This window comes from Styela clava, chromosome 2, assembly GCF_964204865.1.
Source record: "Styela clava chromosome 2, kaStyClav1.hap1.2, whole genome shotgun sequence".
Classification (NCBI taxonomy): domain Eukaryota; kingdom Metazoa; phylum Chordata; class Ascidiacea; order Stolidobranchia; family Styelidae; genus Styela; species Styela clava.
Window position 1 is genome coordinate 20,182,000 of NC_135251.1, and position 26,059 is coordinate 20,208,058.

The 26,059-nt window shown below is 34.4% G+C and overlaps 5 protein-coding genes across 9 annotated transcripts in view; 4 read left to right on the forward strand and 1 right to left on the reverse strand.

Annotated features, from left to right (window-relative positions):
- Window positions 1-2,626: 2,626 nt before the first annotated feature.
- LOC120335894 (protein-tyrosine sulfotransferase-like) lies at window positions 2,627-6,751 on the forward strand. Of its 4 annotated transcripts, none has more exons than XR_013474337.1 (7): window positions 2,627-2,825; window positions 3,697-3,857; window positions 4,231-4,386; window positions 4,644-4,766; window positions 5,068-5,281; window positions 5,483-5,672; window positions 6,012-6,751. XR_013474337.1 is itself a non-coding variant. In XM_039403515.2 (7 exons), exons 1-7 carry the CDS (start codon window positions 2,697-2,699, stop codon window positions 6,045-6,047), a joined length of 1,005 nt encoding a protein of 334 aa, XP_039259449.2. In that variant the 5' UTR covers window positions 2,627-2,696; the 3' UTR covers window positions 6,048-6,751. The 4 variants fall into 4 exon arrangements, 3 of the variants coding, with proteins under 3 accessions (XP_039259449.2, XP_077966133.1, XP_077966134.1); XM_039403515.2 differs by having other exon boundaries at window positions 5,068-5,277; XM_078110007.1 differs by having other exon boundaries at window positions 5,068-5,277; window positions 5,483-6,751.
- Window positions 6,752-8,552: 1,801 nt separating this feature from the next.
- The window catches only part of LOC144418976 (protein-tyrosine sulfotransferase 1-like), a 35,434-nt gene continuing 17,927 nt past the window's right edge, over window positions 8,553-26,059 (forward strand). The window contains exon 1 of the mRNA XM_078109799.1: window positions 8,553-9,401. The gene's annotated coding sequence lies outside the window, so the exon portion shown is untranslated. The remainder of the gene's footprint in view (window positions 9,402-26,059) is intronic.
- LOC120335896 (protein-tyrosine sulfotransferase-like) lies at window positions 11,048-14,801 on the forward strand. Of its 2 annotated transcripts, XR_013473350.1 has the most exons (7): window positions 11,048-11,230; window positions 12,015-12,175; window positions 12,673-12,825; window positions 12,903-13,016; window positions 13,546-13,755; window positions 13,967-14,247; window positions 14,581-14,801. XR_013473350.1 is itself a non-coding variant. In XM_039403517.2 (6 exons), the coding sequence occupies exons 1-6, from the start codon at window positions 11,090-11,092 to the stop codon at window positions 14,175-14,177; spliced, it is 990 nt and encodes a 329-aa protein (XP_039259451.2). In that variant the 5' UTR covers window positions 11,049-11,089; the 3' UTR covers window positions 14,178-14,475. The 2 variants fall into 2 exon arrangements, 1 of the variants encoding a protein (XP_039259451.2); XM_039403517.2 differs by lacking the exon at window positions 14,581-14,801 and having other exon boundaries at window positions 11,049-11,230; window positions 13,967-14,475.
- On the reverse strand, window positions 14,824-18,799 carry LOC120335396 (uncharacterized). Its single transcript, XM_078109750.1, has 6 exons — window positions 18,652-18,799; window positions 18,452-18,582; window positions 18,198-18,277; window positions 16,929-17,003; window positions 16,211-16,294; window positions 14,824-15,950 (listed from the first exon to the last, which is right to left on the reverse strand). The coding sequence occupies exons 1-6, from the start codon at window positions 18,754-18,756 to the stop codon at window positions 15,790-15,792; spliced, it is 636 nt and encodes a 211-aa protein (XP_077965876.1). The 5' UTR covers window positions 18,757-18,799; the 3' UTR covers window positions 14,824-15,789.
- LOC144420004 (uncharacterized) lies at window positions 21,056-24,203 on the forward strand. The gene is made up of 6 exons (XM_078110301.1): window positions 21,056-21,308; window positions 22,116-22,246; window positions 22,367-22,443; window positions 22,679-22,753; window positions 23,598-23,678; window positions 23,828-24,203. Exons 1-6 carry the CDS (start codon window positions 21,195-21,197, stop codon window positions 23,989-23,991), a joined length of 642 nt encoding a protein of 213 aa, XP_077966427.1. The 5' UTR covers window positions 21,056-21,194; the 3' UTR covers window positions 23,992-24,203.

Consider the following 26,059-nt stretch of genomic DNA (forward strand, 5'->3'; position numbering starts at 1 on the left):
TTGGCATTACTGTGACAAAAACAAGAAGAATGTTCAACATAATTACATGCGTCGTTCTCAAATACGTGTCTGCTGATAAGTATTACATCTTTGATTCCTCATCCTGAAAATTGCCCCAAATATCATATGGTATCATTTGACGACTGAACATACAGATATATATCGATTTTCTATTGTATATACATTAAGTGGAATCTGTTCGTTGCTCTTAACCGAGTATATATATAGGAAATTAACTCTCTCCTTGTCGCTATTGAATTCAAAAATTAACGAGTCTGCAATCAATGGCGGCAATCAGTGTGTCGCACGAACCCGTCCTTGTATTTTGTTTTGTGTTTTAGACGTTTGCCTGTTCGGTAATGTACACCGCAGGTGTGCCGCAAACTTTATTTGGATAAAACAGTTGGAATTATAAAAATAAGGAAACGTTCATTATTACTATTATACATTCAGTTATATCTGAACAATATTTTCATGCAATACATAATGAAAATATATAACATAACTTGATTATTACTCTTGGGTTCCAAAAAATGTTTAAATCGAGGCTGATTCTCTATGGAAAAAGTGAGGGTTGCAGACAGAGGTGAAATTCAAAATTTTAGAAACAGGTTCATTTTTGTATCTAACTCACCAACAACACGTTCCCTCATTTCGATAAATGTATGTATGTCACTGCGTAGGCTGCATTAACATGCCACGCCTTATATAACTTTCGAAACGCCAAATATAACCTTAGGCGTCAGCTGCGGAACATGTTACCCAATCGCAATGTGCTGCAGTCTCCTAAATCTAAAACAAACGAGAACGAGTTCGCTGACTAACACCATATTCAAGGAACGGAATCGCGCGAATTGGGTTAATTCCCAATATTTATACTCTGTTAAGAGCACCTTCACTTAATGTACAAGGAAAAAATCGATGTTTGTTTGTTCAGCCATCAAATGGTACTCAGTACGATATTTGAGGCAATCTTCAGGATGAGAAATCAAAGATCAGCAGCCAGGGATTCGAGAACGACGCATGTATTTATGTTTTACATGTATTCGTCACAGTAATGCAAAAGTTAGGAGTTTTGTTGTAATTGAAATAACTTTGAACATACTCAGAAACCATGCCGGTGTAATCGACCTAAAATTCTTTGCCTATTCTAGCTTATGGTTCTCATGTATGAATGCCCTTTACTAAAGTGCTAGTAGAGTCAATGTGATGACGCTAGCTAGAGGAAAGCGCAGATTCAAAAATGCCGTTATTTTGTAAGAAAAGGAAAAATAGCTTCGAGCGGCAGAAACCTTGAAGAAATATTGGACTGAGATAGGTACGTTTTCTCTACTCGCTCAAAATTCTCCAAACTTTCTATTCCAAGAAATATAATATATATATATATATATATATGAATGCGTGCGGTCGCTTGGCAATATCAATAATCCGTTCATTCCGTGTTTCCGTTCATTATTGACAACTAGCTAACCAACTCAAACCGAAAAGTTTCTCAAGTCCACTCCCACTGATATCTACGCGAAAATGTGACTATCGGCAACAGTTTTCCGTTATTCGCACCTTCCACATTTTTGTATTTCTGGTGATGCATAGAGTATTAAATATGCATTGACATTTGTAGAATATTTTCCCTCAGAATTGCTTAAGCTTATCACAATTAAACGCTTTATGAGACTCCCCTATGGATAACGAATGCAAAGAAAATTCAGTGAAAAGATATTGTTTCGGTGCTCGATATTTCGGTTGGTTTGTTAGCAATCTATACTTTGTATCCTTGGATAAAACTTTGAACCGACTAAGATTACGATGGGATGCGGAGATTTTTTAAACCATTTGTTCGCTAGAGCGTACATTGCTTTGCCCTCACATTCTCTGCGCTTCCACATTCTCATCACGACATTCATTAATTATATGATATTTGAGTGCCTCGGAATCGTGCCATTATCATTGTTGGCGCATTGTCAGAACGTTGTAAATCATCTTACAATAGGAATTTCGCAAATTGATTTGAATCTACTAAATTTTGAACTCTTTTCCAGTAAGACTGATATTTTATTTACGTTTTCGCATATGACGGCAGTCTCTTACAAAATAAAATTTTAGATATCGATCCAGATTCCGATTTTCCAACTTACTACATAATTACTACGAAGATAAAAACCAATAGGTACCTTTGAATTTGATACACCATATTAAAACTTTGAATATTCAAAAACCATTACTGATTTTAAAATGCTGAAAAATATGATATAAACCAAGTTAGTGGCTATCTGCAATTAAGCTAAAATAAAAATGTGCATGCATATCATTATTGAAAATATTAATAAAAAGATTTTAGCCACAATTAATAGTAGTTGAGAGGGTTTCGTTTCATTACAATGTTTTTCAATACATAATTTTGGGAGGAATGCCTTTTTCTCCACAACAAAATATAATATAACCACAACTGATTCTATTCCCTGTTTGGTACTCACATTCGTTCATATAGTATTCAGATAATATACGAGTTGTATTCAATCAGGTATCTTCGTAACGTGGATAAACCATGCTGGATTTAGTTTCGAATCCGTCGAATAGTTTGAACTACTTAAACTATGAAAATTTTTCTCTTTTCAGTAATTTTCGATTTCGCTCCATAGTTGTAAGTTTTTCAAAATCGGTAAGATACAATTTTCCAACATCTGTAATTCATTGAGATGCGTAATATACCAACTGGTAGTTTACTACTAATTTGTTTTTGTTCATTTGTGTTTCCTTTTCTTCTGTTGCAAATAATGGATTATAATTCTAAGACCGATCAATGGACATTATATTCAAGTGTTGATGTAAGTATACTAAATTAGTAGTAACTCTGTTTTTCTCGTTAATGTTTGTAACGGATCTTGTTTCCTCACCAGCAATGATAGCTGTCTGCCTACGTTGAAATTCTTTAATTTTTCTTCCAATAAAATTTATCAAGAACGGAATGAAATTACTTAAAAAAACGTGTCTGGGCAAAATCTCATTCGGTTTTAATCTACCAAATGCTTCACCCTCTCACCAGAAACCGTATGTCGTTCGCGCATTTTATCCAACTATTTTTATTAGGAATTTCATTTCTTTATTACAGTCAAGCATATGTCATATTTATCGTTAATAAGCAACAATCTTTCGTTGATGAATTATTCAATAAAATAAGGGAATAATAAAAAAATCAGTATATGAAAAAGGAACAAAACCTTTTTTTACTTATCGATTTTAATCGGTAAGTATGTTGATAGGTACTTGTCTGTATGTCTGTTAGATGCACGCGATATCTCACGAAAGCGAGATTGAATCTGCTCCAGATTTTGCATGTGCATTCATCTTATCTCGGGCCAGAAGCCTATTGATTTTGGCAAATTATGTCGTATAATTAGCGAGTTATTTTTTAATTAGTGATGGGACACAAGGTGTCACTATGGAGTAAGAGCGCTGTTTTGGGATCCCCTAACTTTCGATCGATAAGTCTTCGGTCTCTGACCGATATTCTCGTTTAATTGTTTGTCAGTTCTGAAGGTTGCGAGTATTTAACGGTATACCCAATCGCACTTTTTATCAAGATCTTTGAGAGGTTGCGATTTCAGTGAGATAGAGGAACTGAAATAGATAGTCATCAATATACGAGTACAACCATGAAATTAAGAGTCGGCGATTTCAATAATCCTTTTCTTCCAGTCTCGAAATCGAAGGCAAATGGAAATAATATTCATTGGAGGAATGCATCGCAGTGGCACAACGTTGCTAAGGACAATGCTTGATGCCCATGCTGATATTAGATGCGGCCCTGAGACTGTAGTAATACTCAACGTACTGGGGGTGAGAGAGGCAATGGCAAAGTAAATAGTTGTTTATGAGTAATAGTAATTAAGCAAAATAAACCACTGAAAACGTGTGAATATTATTTAAACAAGTATTTTTTTTCATTTTGTTGACGTCACCACACAAAGCGTTAAATAGAAAAATGAGCCACACAGCGCACAGGAAGTAATAGCCTTCTAGCGACAACAAATATCTTTAACAACCGACAATTTCTAAGTAATTGGTCCAGTAGTTAATGAGAAAACAATCCACATGTCGACATCGTGTTCAAACATTGATATAATTTTGATTGGCAAGGAACAACAAATTCAGTTTGGGTAAAATCAAAGCTATTACGGAAGGATGTGGGAAGAATACAACTTTAATGGTGAAATATCTCTTTTACCACAGGGATCCAATGATAGTTTCACACATTTCCAAGACGAAACTATATCCTGAAGTTACTGATAATGCTGTTGCACAATTTATTCTGGAAATAATAATTCGTCATGCGCCACCAGCTACTCATTATTGCAACAAGGACCCTCTACAAATGTTGTTTTCAAAGTGAGATTGTATCTTATAACGGTTAAATTATGAAAAAAAAAATATCAAAGCAAGATCGAAACTAAATGAGGTTATTATTTTTTCAACAGAAGCTCTTTTTCATTTTATAAAATGAATGATTAGGCATATATATTTGGGTAACTGTTATCGTTTAAATTAGAGTAATCCGAAGTATAGTGATATGCATAACCAATATGCTCTTATTACATTCGCATTGTTATATTTTATTTATTTATAGACTTCTCTAACAATTCTAGATATCTACACTTTTTGTTTCCGAACGCAAAATTTGTTTTAATGATACGAGATGGCAGAGCAATGGCCCATTCTATCATATCAAGGAAATTGGAATTATATACATATGATATTGAGAGTTATAGGTATGTGAAATTGATATGATTGTGCTGATATCAAATCAGTTAGAGTGTAATAATAACAGAATTAAAACTGCTTCTGGATGAATGTGATATAAAGGTGTACTTCAATATTGATATGATTTCTAACTTCCGTGAAAACTTGATTGCGATCCAGAAATTCCAATTGTACATACAACTCCAAATCAAATAGTCTATTTTGAGAATTTATTAAAATTTCAAAGATAATTGTAAGTCTAGTTTATTTTTCCTGCGATACCACATTAACTATCCATGTTATACCGATCTTTCGCATATTTGGTTCTAGAGGAACGTTGTCGACGTGGAACAAAAATATAGAAAGAATGCATAAACAATGTATAAAACTTGGAGAGAAGATATGTCAGTTGGTATATTACGAACAATTAGTATTGCAACCGGTTTCAACTACAAAGAACTTGTTTAAGTTTTTGGAAATACCTTGGAGTATCGCAGTTCTGCACCATGAAAAATATACAAATCAAAGTGATTTCTCAAAGCAAGTAAAATTAGAAAACAATATTGAGTATTTATCTGTGAAATTAATCATAATGCTTATTGAGCGTGACTGGGTGTATTGTTTAACAGGGCAATCAACTTTTTATTAGTAACAAATAACAATGAGCTAAGAGTACTTTTGGTCTATATTAATTTGAAACGATGAAAAAGTAAAAAAAATACTCTATCTTATTTTATTTCGACAGAGCCGAGGCATCCACCGATCAGGTATCAAAACCTCTGTATTTGGATGGACTCACGCAATGGTTTGGTAACATTCCAGAAGATGTTGAAAAAGATATGTTGAAAATTGCACCGATGTTAAATGTTTTAGGATATAATCCAAAAGACAGGACTCCTAACTACGGAGAACCGGATGAGTTTGTTAAAGAAAAGGTTATAGTTATTCCTTATCTTATCTTTTTCCTCGTTACCATTAGTGTAACTTTCAAATCTCGATTCTCTGATTAATTTCCTTATCTTTCCTTCTTTTCATTTAAAATAAATTTTAAAAATTTATTTCTAATAAATGAGCAAATTATTTCACATATCATGATAAAAGGGAAGACATTGAAAGCTGAGAACTAAGTAATAAATTGGTTGTAGACTACGTGTTCTATCATCACTCGCGCATGATAATAATTATGTTAATTCTTTACTTCGCACTTGTCTTTCTTTTCATTTCACTTCGTTGTCAGTAATGAACTAATGATAACAAAATACATAACTTTACAGATTGAGAAAGAAAAGCACAATAACATCACAAGTTAATGTTGTTACAATGGGCTGCACAATATTAATCACGGCCCTTGTCATTTCTCTATGTCAGTTTGATGAGAAATTCAAATATGTAATCCAATATGTTGAAACCTATACATGTAAATTATATAAAATAACTATCTTTAGTTAGAAATATAACATAATTAAAATATTGTTTTATATTGTTATATTCATGTTGTCAATTTTTTTTTAAGAATAATTGTTCAGAAATATATGGAAATAATTTTACAATTGGTGTTTATTATTTGTTAACTTCACTTGTAACAAAATTTATTGCATATTGACCAGTATAATTTAAATATAATACTAACTTAAATTAACGCCATAATTTTAGTAATGACGTAATATAATGAAAAATTTCTTCTCATGGCTTGGTGCAATTTACAATTTTCACCACGAAATGCAACGGAATTGGGCAATCCTACTGTAAGGATAAACCTTTTATGGCTAATTCAGAAGGTTTTTATGTAAATTAAACCATGTTTGTTGTTCTGAATACTCAATTCAAAGAACATCCTTCGTTCTTGTAAGAGTAATGAAAAAGAGAAAGACGTTTGTCCGTGCCAACAGAAAATCCGAGTAGGCCTGCTAATTTAAACAATCGAAACACAAGTTATTAGCTGAGGTTCAATCGCCAGATATCAAGAATCCTAACTAGATGTGGTACAACAAAAAGTTTTGATCCATTTGATTGTGTTATTTATTATTCTTCTCTTGTCAGATAATTGTCAGATAAAATGCGATCGGAACATGCTAAAATATTCGGCAACCTTTTCTCAAGTTCAGATCTAAGGAGTTTAGTACAATAGATAGGCTTACCATACGTCCCGCTTTAGGCGGGACAGTCCCGCTTTCTCAGCGTTTTGTCCCGCCGTCCCGATAAGTCAGCCAAAAGTCCCGCTTTTCCAGCATAATATACAAACATGTTTTCGTTTCTGTTGTTTCTGTGTAGCGCAGCGCTAGCCTACTTACTGAAGGTGAATGCGTTCGTTTCCCGCTGATTCCCATTCATGGCAGACGTATCGCATGTAAAACCAATACTAATTAGTCTAAATTCGAATTATTTGTACCGGTATCGTTAACGTCAATTCCTTCCTATTTTTCGAACTGAACCCGATATTTGGACAGAGAATATGCACATGAAATTTCGATAACAATATGGTCAATAAAGACAGCCGAGACAGCTTTAAATGTAGGAATGTAGGCCTACGAGGTATGTAGTAAAATCGGAAAATGTGAAGTTATAAAATCACAGCTAAGGGGTCGTTGTCTTTCGAGGCGTCCCGATTTGAAGTCACAAAAATATGGTAACCCTAACAATAGATAACCTTACCATACGCCCCCTTTTAGGCGGACAGTCCCACTTTTCAACGTCTTGTCCCGGCGTCCAGACCGGTCAGTCAAAAGTCCCACTTTGGCGTTAAGCCAGTCAGCGTAATACACGATCATTACCAATTAACATGTTCTCGATACTGTCGTTGCTGTGTGGCGTACCGGTAGCCTACTTACTTTACTGAAGGTGAATGCGTGGTTTTGTTTCCGTTCTATTTTTCAAACTAAATCAGATATTTAGACAGACAGCGCATGAACTCTCGATGACAATGAAGACAGCCGTGATGGCTTTAAATGTAGGCCCCCAATGTAAAATCGGTAAATTCAAAGTTGAAAACAGCTAGGGTCCTTGGAGGTGTTCCTTTTTGTGATCACAAAAATATGGTAACCCTATCAATAAATTATTTGGTAACTTAGTGATCTGCAACAGATTTGTTGCCCACTCATCAGTATATTTCTGTCCACCCTTGTGTTCATTCACAAACGGAGACAAAAAGACTTATATCGTTCATATATATAATTATAAATTTGAAGGATAGGATAGGATTTACATATTTATCCCGGGGGAGAGGAAAGCCGATAAGACGGCTTATCTATATGGCGAACCACGGCCTCTCGTCCGGTTACTATTCCAAGTCGGGTATGGGATTAGTTAGTTATACTGTATTGTTTGTTTTCGGAAGCATGGACTTGGTGGTGGAGGAAGCCGTAACCGACCAGCGGTTACGTGAACCACCCAACGACGGCGAGGAGTCCAGCAATCCTCTCGCACATAACCATCCCTGCATGGGAATCGAACCTGCGAACCCACGCAGAGTAATTAGAGGTGCGGTGGCGAGCGTATTCCTAACGCTTAACCCGTTGAGCCACACCGCCGCGCTTTGATGAAACAAATTCAACTATTTGACGCTCTGTGGAACAAAAAAGAAAATCCTCTCTGGAGTGATTAAAATCATTGCTTACTCAGGTTGTTGACTGAGGCATGTGTGATATAAGAGCAAGACAAAAAAAATTCTCTCTCACCACAAAAGCCATTCTGTCGGAAGTTGTGTTGTGTTGGTGAATTACCGCTATATGTTGATCGAGAGCTATGACGTCATTGTCGAGCACGTTGCGGACATTCTTGAAGGACATTCTGATAGTGAAGCTGGTCGCGCTAACATGTCTCTCGCGGGATCTACTCTAACAGACTTTTCAGTTAACCTAAATAATTTGCGTGCTTGCTTTATTTATTCGTTATAAATAAACGCTACGAGTTGCTCTCCACGAAACATGACACAACTTCTTATCATAGCCATTTTGATCTTCAGCACATGATACCAGTTACCAACAGGAATCTTTGTTCATGGCAAAAAGAAAAAATAGTGTGAACAGTGTGCAGAACAGCCACTAGTGCATAAAACACATAGACGCACAGAAAAAGGAACTCTAGGTCAGTCTGATCTGTTCATGATATGGGAGTTTAATGCAACTACGTTGGCGATGCAGATTTGTGTTCAGCAGTCACTTGGATATTTTGAAACGTATAGTTACGTATGGGTAGATTCTTAGTTGTTCAAAGTTTTGTTCAGGAGATATGCAATATGGCAGCAACAACCCATCTACAAATATTAGCCCAAAACGAATGTGATCCTGCAACGTTTCTTGAGTTCCAATAAACTTTCACAAAATTATCAAAATTACTTTTATTTATTTCAAAACTTTCTGTGGGCTCTCTGGGATTCGTTTTTCACATTGAAGTTTTGTGTAATGACGTCATCGAAATAAAAACTAGCGCTTCGTGTGGTGGTTCGCAATATCATCCCAGCGATCGGGTGCTTGGCGAAATCGGAAGTTTTACTGTAAACGATTTGATACTCCATTTGTGACTTGAAATCTTTGGTATTTTGATCCATGTTTAGACTGGAAGCATGAATCATCATCGTCACAGGACCAGGAAAGCAGGTACAGTGCGGGTTGCGGCAGCTGTTCCACAGTTCCAGCTTTAATCAGGATATGATTTTGGAATGAATTGTTCGTAAAAAAAATTCTTGTTTTTTTTTTCATATCCATATATTTGAGCATAGTTCTCCTGTTTCATAAAAAGACATACGCTAAAATGAACGTAGGCAGTATTACTATATAATGTTTCACATGAAGAGGTACTTGGCGCGGCATCGGTATATATTGTATGAATCAATATTCCGAGTGCTCACGCCAAATTATATCCGTTACATAAAAACTCAGTAGGCGGTTATCAGTTAGTTGGCAAATAAATTTTAAAATAGCTAATATTTTACCAGACAGGCAAAATTGCCTTCAGTATTTATTTAGCTCAGGTTTATGGGTTTTATTTGGATACTAAAATTCGAGGTCTGAAATGTACATGAAAAAACTCATTTTCTCCGAGGGTCAAATATGTTATACAAAGTTGTTATTTTTATGAAGTGATCCATAGGTTCAAACATAATATCGTCACGCTAATAACCAAATAACAAAAGTCATTTTTGGCGATTTTGAGTTTTTTATAAAATAGATATTTATGTAATACTGCGCACCTGTCTGTTAACTCAGATTTTATTTTAAGAATTCCAAAACCCATAAAAATGGAGATTTAGTATGACATGCACATTTGTGCAATTGTTTCGTCATAATCAATTATCATGGTTACTGCAGGACTATTGTGACGTCACAAAGGCAAAATAACCTCGGCGAAGTATTTTCTTGTTTTTGCATCTCGGATTCTAGCTTAGCGCGTATTAATTTGAATTTATACTACTGTATAGGAAGGCGTGCACTGTCCGAGTCCAATTCTCCTTGGTTGGCTTTTATATAGGGTGCATTGCTGTTTTATTCTTTATATTTAATCTTAGTCGTATTTCGGTGGGTGTGCAGAACGTGTTATATTATTGAAATATATATTTTTACAAACATAAAAAATAATGTAATTGAAACTTATTAGCTATTTCGGGAATTAGACATTGTAGATACTGAAAATGACATTCGTTTTTGGAATGTTTAGTTTTCAGGACTGGTGCATATAGTAAAGTTGCAAAACTGCGTATGTCCCCAAGTCATAGACATATTTCTGCCTAAGTCACAGTGCGCCATCATGACGTCACTTAACTGCGTCATACAAATTAACTTAAATCCGGCTACGATCAAAAAATTGAACCAGGGCAAATTATTGACTCTCAATGGCGTAACAATATCATTAGGAAGTTTTTTACGTTTTTCTCAAAACTGCTAAAAATGACTTACGCAATTCGGTTATTAGCGTGACGATATGTGCTTTTTGTGATTAAATTTGTTGAGAAACTGTGAATTTTATGAATCGAAACCGTGGTCCTTGTCGGAAATCAGATATCCAGCAATAACAACAAACAGTGTTTAGCATTCTTACTAATCAATATTGTTAGGGATGTTGTAAATATTTTTCTTGTGATTGGATTAACATAGCAAAATACTTTTTTAATTCAAATTACAATATAATTATACCTCATTTGAAGAAGCTAATAGTAATGTATCGATAAATTCCGAAACGTTAGTGCAATTCGTAATGCAGTTCACCTATCTATAATACCTTTATTTCCGGGCTATCTAGCTAAATTCTCTACAGACCATCGACGGAATATAATTTTGTCACGACTTCGTTTTTTCAGCTAATTAGAAAGACAAATAATAAAAACAATACTTATCAATGTTTTCAGGCCAGAACTGTGATGTGCCGAAAGTTGGAAATGTTAAAGAGCAGCCCAAAACAGTTGTATCTAATCTGTACATGTATGTGTTTCTCTGTGATGTTTCATTATTTGTGTCAAACGATGAATAAAAGGGAACCTTATTTAGATATAAACAAAACGGTAAGCAATAAGCATCGTGAAAAGTGTCGTCAAATGCAGCGGTATTGTAGGGTTATCTCAAATTCTACATATACTTCACTTTTGGCCTCTTAGGTTACTGTATTACCTCTGTCAATCTGATTGTCGTATCAGCTGTTTTATGTATTTATTGTTCTATTTTTGTGCCAATGCTAAATATCCTACTTGTTGGGTCAATCTCACAGATATGTTACCCAGCGTAATTAGCATCGAAACCATTTAAGTAATGAATCATTGTAGTGAACATATTTTTACAGTTATATTATGACCTTGGACACCTGCCTCAATAAAGCAGCTTATAACCCAATTGTTCCATCGGCACATGTTATAATAATGTATAACAGGGTTATGTCACGATTCAAAAATGATTGTTGATAGTCCTTACTCTGATTGAATTTCAGTTATACTCCTGATAGAATGTCACACCGTGCAGGCACGTAAAAATGTACCTAATTATCACTCATATGCTTTCTCGTACATTCGTAATATCCCCATTTGGGCACAATCATGCCCTAATTATTATACATACTTATAGCTTTAATTACTAGTTAAATTCTTTCATATGGCCATTACTAAGATTATTCAGTAATCCATTTGTTATGATACTCTAGAATTCTGTAACTAAATCCATTTGTTAGTTTCCTTCTACCGATTGCGATTAACACAATACAACAATAGCTTCCCAAAAACGAAACTTGTCAATGTTTTCCCAAGTAATTGAATTTCATGTATTGGTGTTTCATAAAGATCTTAATATGTTTTCCAGTTACAAGACAAAAAAAATATTAATTTGGTGTTTATCGGAGGAAGTAATCACAGCGGCGCAAGTTTGACAAGGGCAATACTGGATTCCCATCAAGATATACATTGTAGGTGCGAAACATGGCTGATGGAATATATGCTAAGCGCAATGTCAAGGTGGACAAGGTGAAAGTTTATTTGTCTTTAGTTCTATCTATCCATTTATTAGATCACCGATCTACAAGACTATCATTCTCAGTCGTTCTGTCTGTGTGTTGAGCTGCAGTGTCTAAACGGCAGGACCGATCGGGATGAAATTCCCCATGTGGGTTATCCTGTCACCCTAGTAACGAGCGTTTCATAGAATGTCCGGATTGAATTTCGTTTCCATGACAACATCGAAAAAACTAGTCAACCAAGTCGAAATTGAAATTCCAAAAATGCTACCCAAAACACAGAAGAGAATACTCTTATTATGAACATAATTATTAGTTACCGCATGTCTATTTTGCAAAGATATCGACGAGACGCACAGCTCTAAAATGAACTGTACAATTGACGCGGTTCAATTGCCGGTTAGAAACCTGAAATAACGTGAGCCTCAAGCATCGGCGGAGATCCACACTGGGCGCCTACCAGCTTGTTTAATCAAGCATTTGTTTATAATAACATTTTTTTTTTAGATTTGAACAAAAGTTTTTCTTAGTGAACGCTGGAGTCTACCCAGAAGCGTTGGATGAAGCAATGGCCCAATTTATGTTGGAAATAATTCTTAGCTTTTGCCCAAATTCTAAACTATGTTGCTACAAAAGCACATTTATATTATCCTGGGCTAAGTAAGTATAATCTTCATGTTCAACTAGAAATATACTTGTCGAAGTGTATGTATGAAATACACATTATTCCGTTTTAGGTATGTTCACAAGTTGTTTCCAAATGCCAAATTTATTTATATGGTCAGAGATCCAAGAGCAACTGTTCATTCTGAAATGTCACAAAGGAATTCAAACAACGTAACACACTATTGGTATGTATGTAAGATCAATTAACTACAAGACTATGCTACAACGAAAACTTTTCGAACAAGTACAGCACTTAGGCGTACTAAGATATTATGGTCTGACACAAACGAAATTTAAAAGTACTATCTGTAGTTCTCTGTTTGATAAAATCATACGTTTCACCTTCATCAGACTCCACAATATAAATTCTAGGACAAAAACGATAGTTGAGATATGTCCCATTCTCAATGATCTCTCTACGTCAGACAAAATCCGTGTTTTTATACCTTTTTCTTGTTGTGCTGAAAACAATGATATGCCGTCTGAAGAGTTTGTAAATGCGCTACGTTTAGGTTAACTATTAGGCATATCAGCAGGATCATAGTAAATACTTGTGACTTTCAAAACACATTGAAAACACGCAGTAAAAAATATTTATATTCCTCATATACAAAAGAAAAGCTTCAATTGATGATCTCAACGACGCAAATTTAGAAATAATTATTATTTTGTCTTCATTATTTACTTGCTGACTTTACTCGTCTTAATTTTTAGGACGACTTTAAAAAAATGGAATGACAATAATTTATATTTCTACGATGAATGCGCGGATTTAGGAAAAGAAATTTGTTTGATAGTTAAATATGAACAATTGGTATTAAAACCAGTTATGCAAACAAAACAAATTTTCAAATTTCTTGGAATTCCCTGGAACGACGAAGTTTTGCATCACGAAAGACATATCAATAAGTCTTCAATATTAAGGTAAAAAATTCAAAAAATACTCTTTAAAAATAAGTAATACTTCATTTTTATTGTGCTGATTTGACCAATCATCTTCATTCATAACCATTTTTAATTCAGTAATTTTATTCCTAGTTGTTCCTAGAGTTATTTGATATTTATTCCAATGAGGGTAAACTATACACAATGGGTTTGTTATTTATCAAATATTACAATGAAAATAATATTTTAGATTAGAACCAGATGCGAGTGAAGAATTATTCAAACCTTTGAACTTGGATGGACTAACAAAATGGGTTGGGAATCTCCCGAAAGAAGTCGAAGAACAATTGAAAATTTATAATGAAATGAAACTTTTTGGTTATGACCCAGAAAAGACTACTCCGAAGTATGACCAACCCGATGATTTTATGATGAAAATGATGGCTGAACAAAAATTATAATCTTTGAATTGCACGGGATCAAAGTCCGTTGTTGAAATACATAACATCGTCACGCTACTAACCGAATTGCGTAAGTCATTTTTAGCAGTTTTGAGAAAAACGTAAAAAACTTCCTAATGATATTGCTATGCCATTAAGAGTCAATAATTTGCCATAATTCAATTTTTTGATCGTAGCTGGATTTAAGTTAATTTGTATGACGCATCATGTGACGTCATAATGGCGCACTGTGACTTAGGCAGAAATGTGTCTATGACTCGGGGACATACGCAATTTTGCAACTTGACTATATGTACCAGTCCTGAAAACCAAACAATCCAAAAACGAATGTAATTCTTAGTATATACGATGTCTAATCCCAAAATAGCTAATCTGTTTCAATTACATTATTTTTTTTGTTTAGAAATAGATATTTCATCAATACAACACGCTCTGCACATTCACAGACTAAAGTTAAATTTAAAGAATAAAACAGCAATCTACCTTATATAAAAGCCAACCAAGGTGAACTGGACTCAGACAGTGAATATCACAAGTTCACGCCTTCCTATACTGTAGTATAAATTGAAATTTATAAGCGGTAAGCTAGAATTTAAGATGCAAATATCCTTCGCCGAGGTTATTTTGCCTTTGTGACGTCACAATAGTCCTGCGGTAGCGATGATGATAATTCATTATGACGAAACAATTGAACAAATTTGCATATCATACAAATACTCTATTTTTATGGGTTAAAATAAGTTAACAGACAGGTGCGCAGCATTACATAAATACCTATTTTATGAAACACTCAAAGCCGCCAAAAATGACTTACGCAATTCGGTTATTAGCGTGACGACATATTGTTCGACTTTAAGTAATATAAGACTCGCATCGAGTCGCATGAAAACGATGGCAAGTTGACACACAATGTATTGATTTGGGGGCCACCCAATGGTTATATGCTATCTAGATTAGAGCACAAAATTGTTTTAAAGCTCTTCGGACTGACGCACATTATTTCGCAATTTTATCAGGCCCCGCCTCTTATCAAGGAAAAGTTCTTATTTGTGAAACGTCAAGAGTACTTTCGAACAGGATGCTGCTTTTAAGTGAAAAACGACAGAACGGCAGACAGTTGAAAGTATACTTAGAAAACTCTCGACATGTTTCTGTCATTTATATAGGAACAAATTTGCCAGGCTATAAAATCATACTTGAAAGTGACTAAAAACATATATGTGCTTTATGTATAGCTCATATTGTCAGCTGGCGTATCACTTTTCACCTAATATTACAGCTGTTGGTAAAGTAGGATAATCTCAAACAGTGAGGGTATTCAACTGTACACGTATATTCTGAAATCCAAAGTAATGCATTTTGCAACACTCATTATAATAATCTAAACCACGTTACACAATCACTTGCAATATGTAAGAAATATGATATATTATACCATGCACACAGATGTTTCCGGGTACCTCGGTGTTTAGAAACTAACGGGCGCCTATATGTGAATAATTTTAAAAATCTGATATATATATTAACTCTATAAATTGAAATATCGTCATGTAATATAAAAATACTCCTGTATAAATATCGCATCTCTCAAATTAAGAACTAAATTCCATATCTAGTACAGACTTGGAAATTTTTTCATGCGAGTGCAGCCGGACAGATACAAAGAAACACCCGCCCACTGTTCGCCCATTTCTTTTATGAAATTCGTTATCTTCAGAATGGTTTCAGCCGAGGGATGTGGATCATGGGAAAATATAAATATGTAATGGTCATCTGTCAATGAAGAATAAAAGAACATCAAAAACAAATTAATTAAATTAATTGAAAAGAAAATGGAAATATAAAGACAAATGTCCAGCTTTATAACAGAATCACCAATGCGATAGTGTGGCTATAATTTTTACGGAAACCGTTTGTTTTAATTTCTGAGTAATCGTGATACATGGGAATTCTATTAAAAAGAGTTTAAAATGGGATTCTATGATTTGAATTCTCTTACAATTTCAATGTCACCAATAAAATGAGTCCCTCACCTTCTTCTCCACATAGTGGTATAATAATGAAAGAACTGTAATCAGAGTAGTATCTTTCCGGGTGTTCGTAATGAGAATCAACTTCTGTAAAAATCAAACTAAAATAATTATTGTCGATGTAAACAACGGAAAAAGATGTTTGTTTGCCTTACACATCAAGCGGGCAATACTTTTAGTTGGAGGTACAAATCAATCCGAATGGGAAATGTTGGCAGAAATTGCATTAAAAAGTCTTCGGAATTACATCGAAATAAATTAGGCAAGATCAACCGAATATGCTGAAATAATTCCAAGTATAAGGACGTTCCAATAAAAATCAAATTAGTTAATTTTTATCAATTGGATTTTTACAAGACTAACTACCGTCTTCTATGCTTTCACGTTGGTGGATCCGTATATGCATATAATGCAAGGTTACTGTAGCAGAAGTGAAGATAACTATCCTAAGTGATTCAATAGTCTTACTGCACACTAACACAGATATACATACTTCAACTATGTATTTCTGAGGAAGTCTGACCTGACCGAGATCAGACGAAACGTTACCAAAATATATTTGTGTTAATGTGCAGCAAGACTATTGAATCAATTAATTAATTTTTAAAATAGGTAATTTAATTTTTTTTGAAAACACATCAATAAAATGGAACCTATCTATATTTACTGTTAGTTTAATTGCTCTATTCATTACACATTACAGTATATTTACGGTACCGACCTTTCTTGGCTTCTTGAGAGTTTTGTAAGTGGTGATTTTCCAAGTCTATGTCCATTTCACGCAAGAAAACCTTGTCTGAATCGAATGAAATATGACTGGTTGATATGACTTTGAAAAAGCAACACTTTGTTAGATTCAATACAAACGAGATTACTAAGAAGAAACGTTATGAACAACAATTGGTACATTATTGGTTCCATAATCTTTGCACCCGTAAATGGCACCCAAGATATTTACACCTGTATACATTTGCACCCACGGACATTTGCACTCATGTACAATTGCACTCGTACGTACATATGCTCTTGCAGATTTTAGCACCAAGTTACAGATTGCATTCATAGACATTTGCACCCACGGATATTTGCACCTATAGACATTTTCACCCATGGATTTTCGCACCCACTAACTTTGCAACCACGGACCTTTGCATCCATACATTTCAACCCATAGATTTTAGGACCTGCATATAGACTGCACCCGTGGGTGTATGCACATGGGTACAAATGGACGTATCTGGAAATTTACATGGATAAAAATGTACGTGAGTGCAAATGTCACAACGCCGTCACCGAATTATTGAACACAAATTGGACCTTTGGATCGTTTTGTTAATATGTTGTCAGAATTTTTCTTCTAATTATTGGAAAAAAATCGATTTTCTCTTTAACTACTGGACCAACTGCATTGAAATTTTTAGTAATCAATTGTTGCTGTCGCCGGAAGGCTATTACTCTCATTTATTCCAAAATGTTATATGAATCTTATGAGATCTGATATTTCATCCAAAATTCCCTGTAATATGTTTTATTCGTGGGAATACGGCTATTAATCCGCCAATCGTGACGGCTGTCTTGCGTTTTGATTTTGCAAAATCTTGCGACGTGAAAGTCAGAAGTTTCTCGATATCGGTGCACTGTAGGTATCTGATGCACATTGTAAAAGGTAAAGTACTGTAAATAATTTAATACTACAGTTGTTAGTGGAATCTTTCGGCATTTTAATTGACGCTTGCACAAGACGCATGAATGAATCAGCATTGTCACAGAGCCTGGTAAAGCTAGCAAAGTACGGTTACCGGACGAGTACGTCACGATGGTCGACAATTTCAGCTTCGTCCAGGATATGGTGTTAGGGGAAATTGTGAGTAAAATATTTCGTTTTTGTTTTCGTGTCCATATATTTAAGAATTTTTCTCTTGTTAAGCGATTGAGGTTCGTTTCCGTTCAAACTGTGCTTTTAGTATACACCAAAGTAAATTAAACTCACCTTCGGTTCGATTACGGAAATATATATTTAATCCACGATGAAAGTAGTGAAATGGCATTTCATAATATTTTGTACTCTCACTAAAATGTATAAGATTTCACGATAAACACGGTTATATTTATGTTTAATTCACTATTTTGAGGTAGATTTAACTTTTATAACCTTACCAAGAGCCATTAAGCAATTATAAATACATATCATGTGTCAATGTTTAAAATAGTAATTTTGAAAAAAAAAACATGCAAATATCTTACTTTTCTCGTATCGCGAAAAAACGGAATTTTCCACCAGATTTTGTTGATTCAAATTCACTCGCTATAAAGCAGGAGACAACGCGGTCTAAAACGTCGCCAGCATTCAAAATTTGATACCAAACCCCTGATATCTGAAAAAAAGCATCAATTTAAAATATATATAATTTTTTTGTGTATTTATAGCGCTTTAGAAACATTACCTTGTCCCAATCGAAGTCATTCACAGGTTCGGGTAATCTACATTGTTTTGTTTTCACCCCAATAATAGTCAAAGTAAGCAGAAGAAATATTGAAATATTTATCATTGTAATTCACCTATTAATATATATAATTTAACTAGAAAAACCTATAAGTCGTTATGATAGAAATAGGTAATGATAACAGGGTGTTAGCACAGAAACCTGTTCCTTAACATAACATAAGTAACTAGAAGCAAAAGTTTTTAACCTGCGTGAGGGTACGATCTATTGATACACAAAGGGAAAATGATGACAATGATTGTTGAGGCATCTTCCCAAGCGCAATAAATACGCTTGACAACGCCCTGTTACCCTGCGTAGATTATTAAGATTGTGGACCGATATGGATAATTATAAATTATGAACAAGAAGCTTATAATATTCCCCGGTGCTCGGCAAACCCGTTCTTGAAATGTCGTGATGATCAGAGAAGATCAGATCTTGTTTTTCAGAACTATGAGATATACATAGTTTTCGAAAATGAGGCAACCTGTTTTTTGAAACCTATCAGCTTTCATTCCAGGCCTACACAAGCAACGGTAATTGATCAAGACTTTCACTTCTCGGATAAATATGAAAAACTTACTTTATCTGATGCTGAATGCAAACATTGTACAAGTATCGTGAGTGCAGTTTTGTATACACTTTAATTTACACTCAAATTTCACTGAAGGAGAAGGAATACTAAAAATCAACATAAATCAATTACGTAAATAGGCCTACCAACATAAGCGAGTGTCTGGAACCCAATACTTTTTGAAGAAAAGTCAAATCAAGTTACAATATATAAACGAGAATATCGGTCGGAGGCCGAAGACTTATCGATCGAAACTGCGGTTTCGATCCATGACTCTATAGTGACACCGCGTGTCTCATCACTAATTAATTAATAACTCGCTAATTATACGGAATAATTCCAATCCAATAATCATCCAAAATCAATAGGCTTCTGGTCCGAGATATGATGAATGCACATGCAAAATTTGGAGAAGATTCAACCACGCCTTCATGAGATATTGCGTGCATCTAACAGACAAACAGACAGACAAACAGACATACACCTATCAACATACTTACCGATCTAAAGATCGATAAGTAACAACTAATCAAATATTATTGTTCTGCAATAGCCTAAACGTTGTAATTAAATACCTCAGAAAACGCATTCTATTTGCCTTATGCATGAGCGCAAAGTGATCACCTTTCGCTAATCATTTTACACTAATGTATACATATCACGAAATATACATATTCAATAAACATGATAATCTGGGCTAGTTTACAATCTAAAACACACATATATATATATGTACTATATCGTACAAGCTTGCCCTACCTTCAAACTAACAAAAATCTCATAATGTTCTCATATTTCTTCCAAGCAGTTATTTATTCTTACACGTATAAGATTGATGAATGAAGTTTCACATTTCAAATATTGATCTCCTCAAATCCTTTGCTTCAGACTTCCTCACTGTGTAACGTATACATCCAGTCAACACAAAATAATCTGAGTAGGGATTTAAAAAAATATTTTTGACGTAGAAATTTTAAGTATCAGTATTAACCATAGCTTGTCAATCTTCAAATATTCAGAGTAAATAGGTGAGATGAACGAGTGACCACTTTATGTGGGTGAGTATTCTTGCTCGTGAACATAGATTTTATTTGCACAATATTTCTAGGTATTTTGTATTGTAACGTTCCTCAGAATCAATTTCATGTCTTCTTCCGTTTTGGGACTTTGAAGTAAGCAAACCGTCCATCTAGAAAACACATTATCATGAAGCAAGCCAGTATAAGTATAATTTGTTAGGACAGAAATTTCAAATATAATTCATTTATTTATCAGAGCTAACTTAAGTGGCCAACTAGCCAATATGCTTTTATTCTAAATATTCGCATTCGAGACGAATGTACATGACTATTGATATCGGATGTGTTTATAAATAAACAAAGGATAAAATTATGTGTAAAATATGCATAAATGTGTCAAAAATGCTGAGAACTATTTAATACAAAATACAAGATTTTGAAAAACATAAACTATAAATATTTAGCTAGAGTGATTCTGATTTCATTGAAGTGTACATGATTGAAAATTATAATACAGAAAACGATTATCCCCCTCACGTATGTAGCGATGTTGGTCATCATAGATATAAAAATGTTGGTAATCAAATTAGCCGACTTTTGACTGCAACTATAGCCGAGTGTAATCGTTAAGTTAGACACTAAGTCTAAACACAATAAACTTCCACTCAGTAATGCGTTTTTACTGCAGTCATCTTAACCGTTGTTTTAACGTCTCCAATGCAAGCAGACGTTACTATACGTGCTTAGGTACAACAGTTTCCTTCTCGTCTTATCAATTCCATTTTACAAAGCCCGAACTGATAGCAGGTTAGCGTAAACTGAGGGACTACTACTGGCAAGCATGATCATTCAGTTGTGAGACGTATTTATTTAATTTTGATTCGCGCAGTCAGACATTTATTCACATAATGCTGTTTGTCATATTTTATGTATACTCGATGATTGTCACTACAGAAGCTTCTTTGGCCAAAACGGCTTTATGTAAACTTCCACAATCAGAAAAGGATTTCGATTGGGAGAAGGTAAGATTTGGATATAATATAAACATATGTGTTGTATATAATATAAACATATAAAAAATGAGCTTAAAATGCCGGTGACAAGAATTATGGTGATATAGATGATGGTGATGAACTGATGATGATATATATTTATAGGGAGAATAATGTACCCAAGAGTCTATACAGCTAGTGTAGAGATTTATTCTCGTCAACAAAATTTATACGCTGTATATTTTTCTCCAGATTTTCCAATTGGAAATTTCCAATTCCAACTCTCCTCTTCGTATAGAAATTTGAGCCTCGTGTCAATCGCTATCTACTGGCATCTCTTTCAAAAATATGAATCTACAATACATATATATATTTGTATATATTACCGTGCAATTATAGTGAAATGCAATTCTTTTGTTGGGACTTTTCTATGAGCAAACGTATAAAAAGAACACAGTGAAAAACACGCACGAAAACCAGTGCTCTGGCCCACTGAGTCTAACTAAATTACAATTTTTTACAACAAAACAATCACCTCAAATGTAAGATGAAAAACGCACTTTATAAAATGTGTATTGTTTTTTTTTATGTAATGAGTTTCATGTAACAATGTAATAAAATGATGGCATATCATATGATGGCACATACAATTCGATAAAGATTCGCAAAACCTTAAAGTTTGCCGAAGAAAGTTGAATGTAAAAGAATAGTACAACTTATAGGAGCCATGTAGAATTTGGTATTTATTTGCAGCTATTGTGGGATTTCCGACGATAAGGCGCCAAGCCAATGTCTTGTATACAGACTACAAAATATTTTCTTTCGTTTTCTCTGAAGGTTCCGAAAGATAATTGGTATCAAATACTAAACGTTGGCGACATTCTTGATGAAGCAGTATCGTGTTTTGTCGCAAAGAATTTTCGAAAAACGGATTTTGGCGGGATATACGACTTCGTTGTGGACGTGGGGTGAGTGGATGTTGCTAATGTTTCAAAAATGGTCTAAAAAGATTATTTATTATCAAATAATATTTAAGAGGTAAAATAATTGCTGCGTAAATTGTTTTACTTTTTGTTGGAAACAAACAGAGATGCAAAACAACATACTGTTGAGTTTAAATTCCACCGTGAGGGACTGAATCGATATATCCGGTATCGTGATGAAGGTAAGATGTTTGTTTTCATAAATTGCGCTTCGTGAAAGTGATCGTATAACAAATTGACTGTGTAAATCGATTTTTTTACCCAGTAACAGCTTCTTTTTACAGAAAGCGCCTTCAATTCGTTACTTTCGTCGTTCAGTTTTTATTCTCATTTGGATATCCACAAGTGTGAAAAATTAAACATCCGATAACAAGGATTCGTTACTACGTCTAAAAAATCATTATTCGTTTCATTTAGACCAGTCATTTATTTATGATATGACAAATGCTAGGAAACAGCATCATCTGGAAGATAAAAGCATGGATTCTGACGGTAGAGCATAAAAATATTCAAATCATATTCATATATATACGAAGGAAAATACAATCTGATATATATCATTGTTGGCAGATTGCTAGTTTAGTTTTTTTGAAGCAGAATAAGTTATTCCTATTTGTCTTCCCCTGGAAGATATTATTGTTCACATAGACAAATTATCAGGCTTGTTCATGGGACATTATTACTGTCCCATCCCATCCTATGGGATTACCATTGGAATACAGTTTGATAAAAATTAATAAATTCATGAAAATTTAGGTTTAGTGCCTGCAAAACAACAGAATCCATTGAATTTGTTAACTTTCAAATTCAGAAGTATTGTCTAACTATGACAATCAGTATCATTCTATTTCTGACTCACTCTGCTTATTCAGCAAATTACCAATGTCCTACTCATCGACTGTTTATAATAATTCAATTAATCGGGGTAATTACTGCACCATTTCCTCAATTTTTATGTAACATGCAAATCTGATGTACAGAGCTCTATAAAAAGTTCAATAAACCCCCTTTCTTCGGCCCGATCGCGAATGACGTTTCTGACTCTCTGATTGTCTATAGTATATATACGAACTATGGTGTTCCCACGTTACCTTACCATCATGTCAAAATCGCGCCGGAAAGGACATAATGTTAATTTTGTTGACGCATAAAACATAATCCTATATGAAATTGTCCCATTTGTCGTGTGTGTCCCATGAGAAATAGAGACGTTTGCTGTCCCATCATAGCTCGTTTCTCCTATCATTCAAAGCTTATTGCTCAGTTATTCATGTTATTTGTAATTTCAAAAATTTCAAACTTATTTTTGAAAAACCTTGCTTTTCTTTATTTACAGCAAATATCTACTATAAATTTCCACAAAGTTATTACTCAGATTATAAATCTTACATCATTGTACCACAATGCGGATTTAAAGGTAACAATTATTGTATCCTGCCTTCTTCATTTTATAATATCTCAAAACGATAAATCAAGTGATCGTTTACGCACTTTGAAATTAATAATATTATTCGAAATAAAGTTTAGTGTAAATGAACTTTTTGCCGAATTTGTTTTCAATTTCAGGAAAACATTTCCTGTGGGTGTTGACTAGAACACCAAGTCCATCTGCAACAGATTTGATCAAAATAACGAACGTCATCGAAAAGATGGGAAATGAGTGGGCTGAAGTACCTTTATACATGTCAGGGTGTCCGGCGTTAGATGGTAACAACTACATGGATGTGTGAAATATTTGAAACATTTTTTCTCTTGTTAATTTAAATAACACATTAATTTAAATGCATCTTATACGAATGGACATTTGTGGACTAAATTTGAATGTTGATAAAATCGAAGATTAATTTACACTCCTGTCCAATTCCTATTCAGCTAATACAATTTATATAACGTGTACGTCTTTTATCAGAACATGTATTTGTTTGGGAAATGGGGAAAGATATAATCTCGGCATGTGCCGGAACAGGATTCAAATCAATACGTAGTGGATTTTAAAAAATTATTTCTAGACGGAAGTGCACACAGTGCATGAAATTTTAATTTACGATGTTAAAGAATAAGAATACATAATATATATATGGTTATGGCCTCCCATAATTATAACTATGGTCTGTGGCATTAAGGTTATCTATTTCATTAATCGAAGTTTGTGCTGTCGAATTCACATTGCTTATTGTTGCATAATTTCCATCAACCAGGACAACCAGCACGATGAAATGATATGAATTTATGTCATATATTACGGATAAATTATAAATCAATATGACATCTCTCCTTCTTGAGTGGAATCCGGTATTGATCAATTTTTCATCAACACATGTGCAAACAAAATTGCACGTTAGGCTTAATGTACGACGGTGATAGCTTTCGAAACGAGGCTTTACAACAGCTTTCAAAATGAAGTCAGTATATATTACCCTGCTGATCTCAATTTCTGTGTCTCTTGTTAGTAGTCAGTTGCAATGTCGACTTCCAGAGAAAAAAATGTTGGTGGACTGGCAACGACTCAGTGGCGAGTGGTATGAGATTCTAAATGCTAACGTCACGGTAGATGAATTAAGCAGCAATTGCTATGGGATGAAGGAAATACAACAAACCGAGCTGGGCGGAGTGTTAAAAGAAATCGACTATCATTTAAGTGAAAAAACCTACGACGTCATTACTGTTCGATATATATTGAATCGGAATAGTGGATATTATTGGATTGGCTCAGAAGCCGATTACAAATGGACATTGGAATTTGGAACTGATGTGTCTGGCCGTTCACGTCAGATCGGAGAAGTTGCAAAAAAGATAGCAAAAACGTTATCTAAAAATCTTTTATACATCTTCACTGATTATGATAATGTAATAATTTTTGCGAGTTGCCTCGAAGAAAGTATTGAAGGACAAAATAGAGGAATTTGGGCATACGGAAGAAGCACAAATACTACAGCGAACGACGTCTTACATGTTGTGAACCAACTCGTTCACATGGGAGATGAATGGAGTGCAACACCCTTATTTAGGACGGGATGCGTAGGGACTGAACTGGCCGTGTATTGCAAAAATAAATGAAAAGTAATCATTACGGACTTCGAGCGACCACTGACCACCAGCACGCAACCATCGTTAGCGGTGACGAAATACGGTCGCGGCGATAAAACCTTAATGATTTGATTTCCGCATGTCAGAATAGTAGCATCACGTTTTGAACTGGACCTATATAATACCAAACATAGCGTATATTCAGGTTATTTTTTGGAAAAATATTTAAAAGTGGTTTTGTATTTGAACTTAATTTACATTATCTTTTTACTTTTTAGATAGATAATACAGCAATATTGGACGTCTAATACATTTGAAGCAAGTATATGGGTGACGAAATGCGGTCGTTGTGTGTCAAAATGGGCGTGACGAAATAGGGTCGTCGAGTCAAGTTAGGGGTGGCGAAATACGGTCGGTGCGTGACAGATTGGGTTTGACGAAATACGGTCGTTGCGTGGTGTCAGGTTAGGGGTGACGAAATGCGGTAGGGGGAGGTGTCAGATTAGAGGTGACGAAATACGGTCGAGACGTGTCAGAATGTAGATGGCAAAATATGACTGAGCGTGTCAAATTACCGCAAATCTGGCAGTAGGGTGCCGGTACGTATACCATCACATCTGTATTTAGGTATTTATGTATTTCTGTATTTATATGTAATAAACATATAAATAATTTTAAAATAATAATAAATTTTCATGTCCTCAAATAGTGTCAAACAATTTTTTTTTCTATATCTAACCTTTTATGTTACTTAATTATGCATTGAAATGA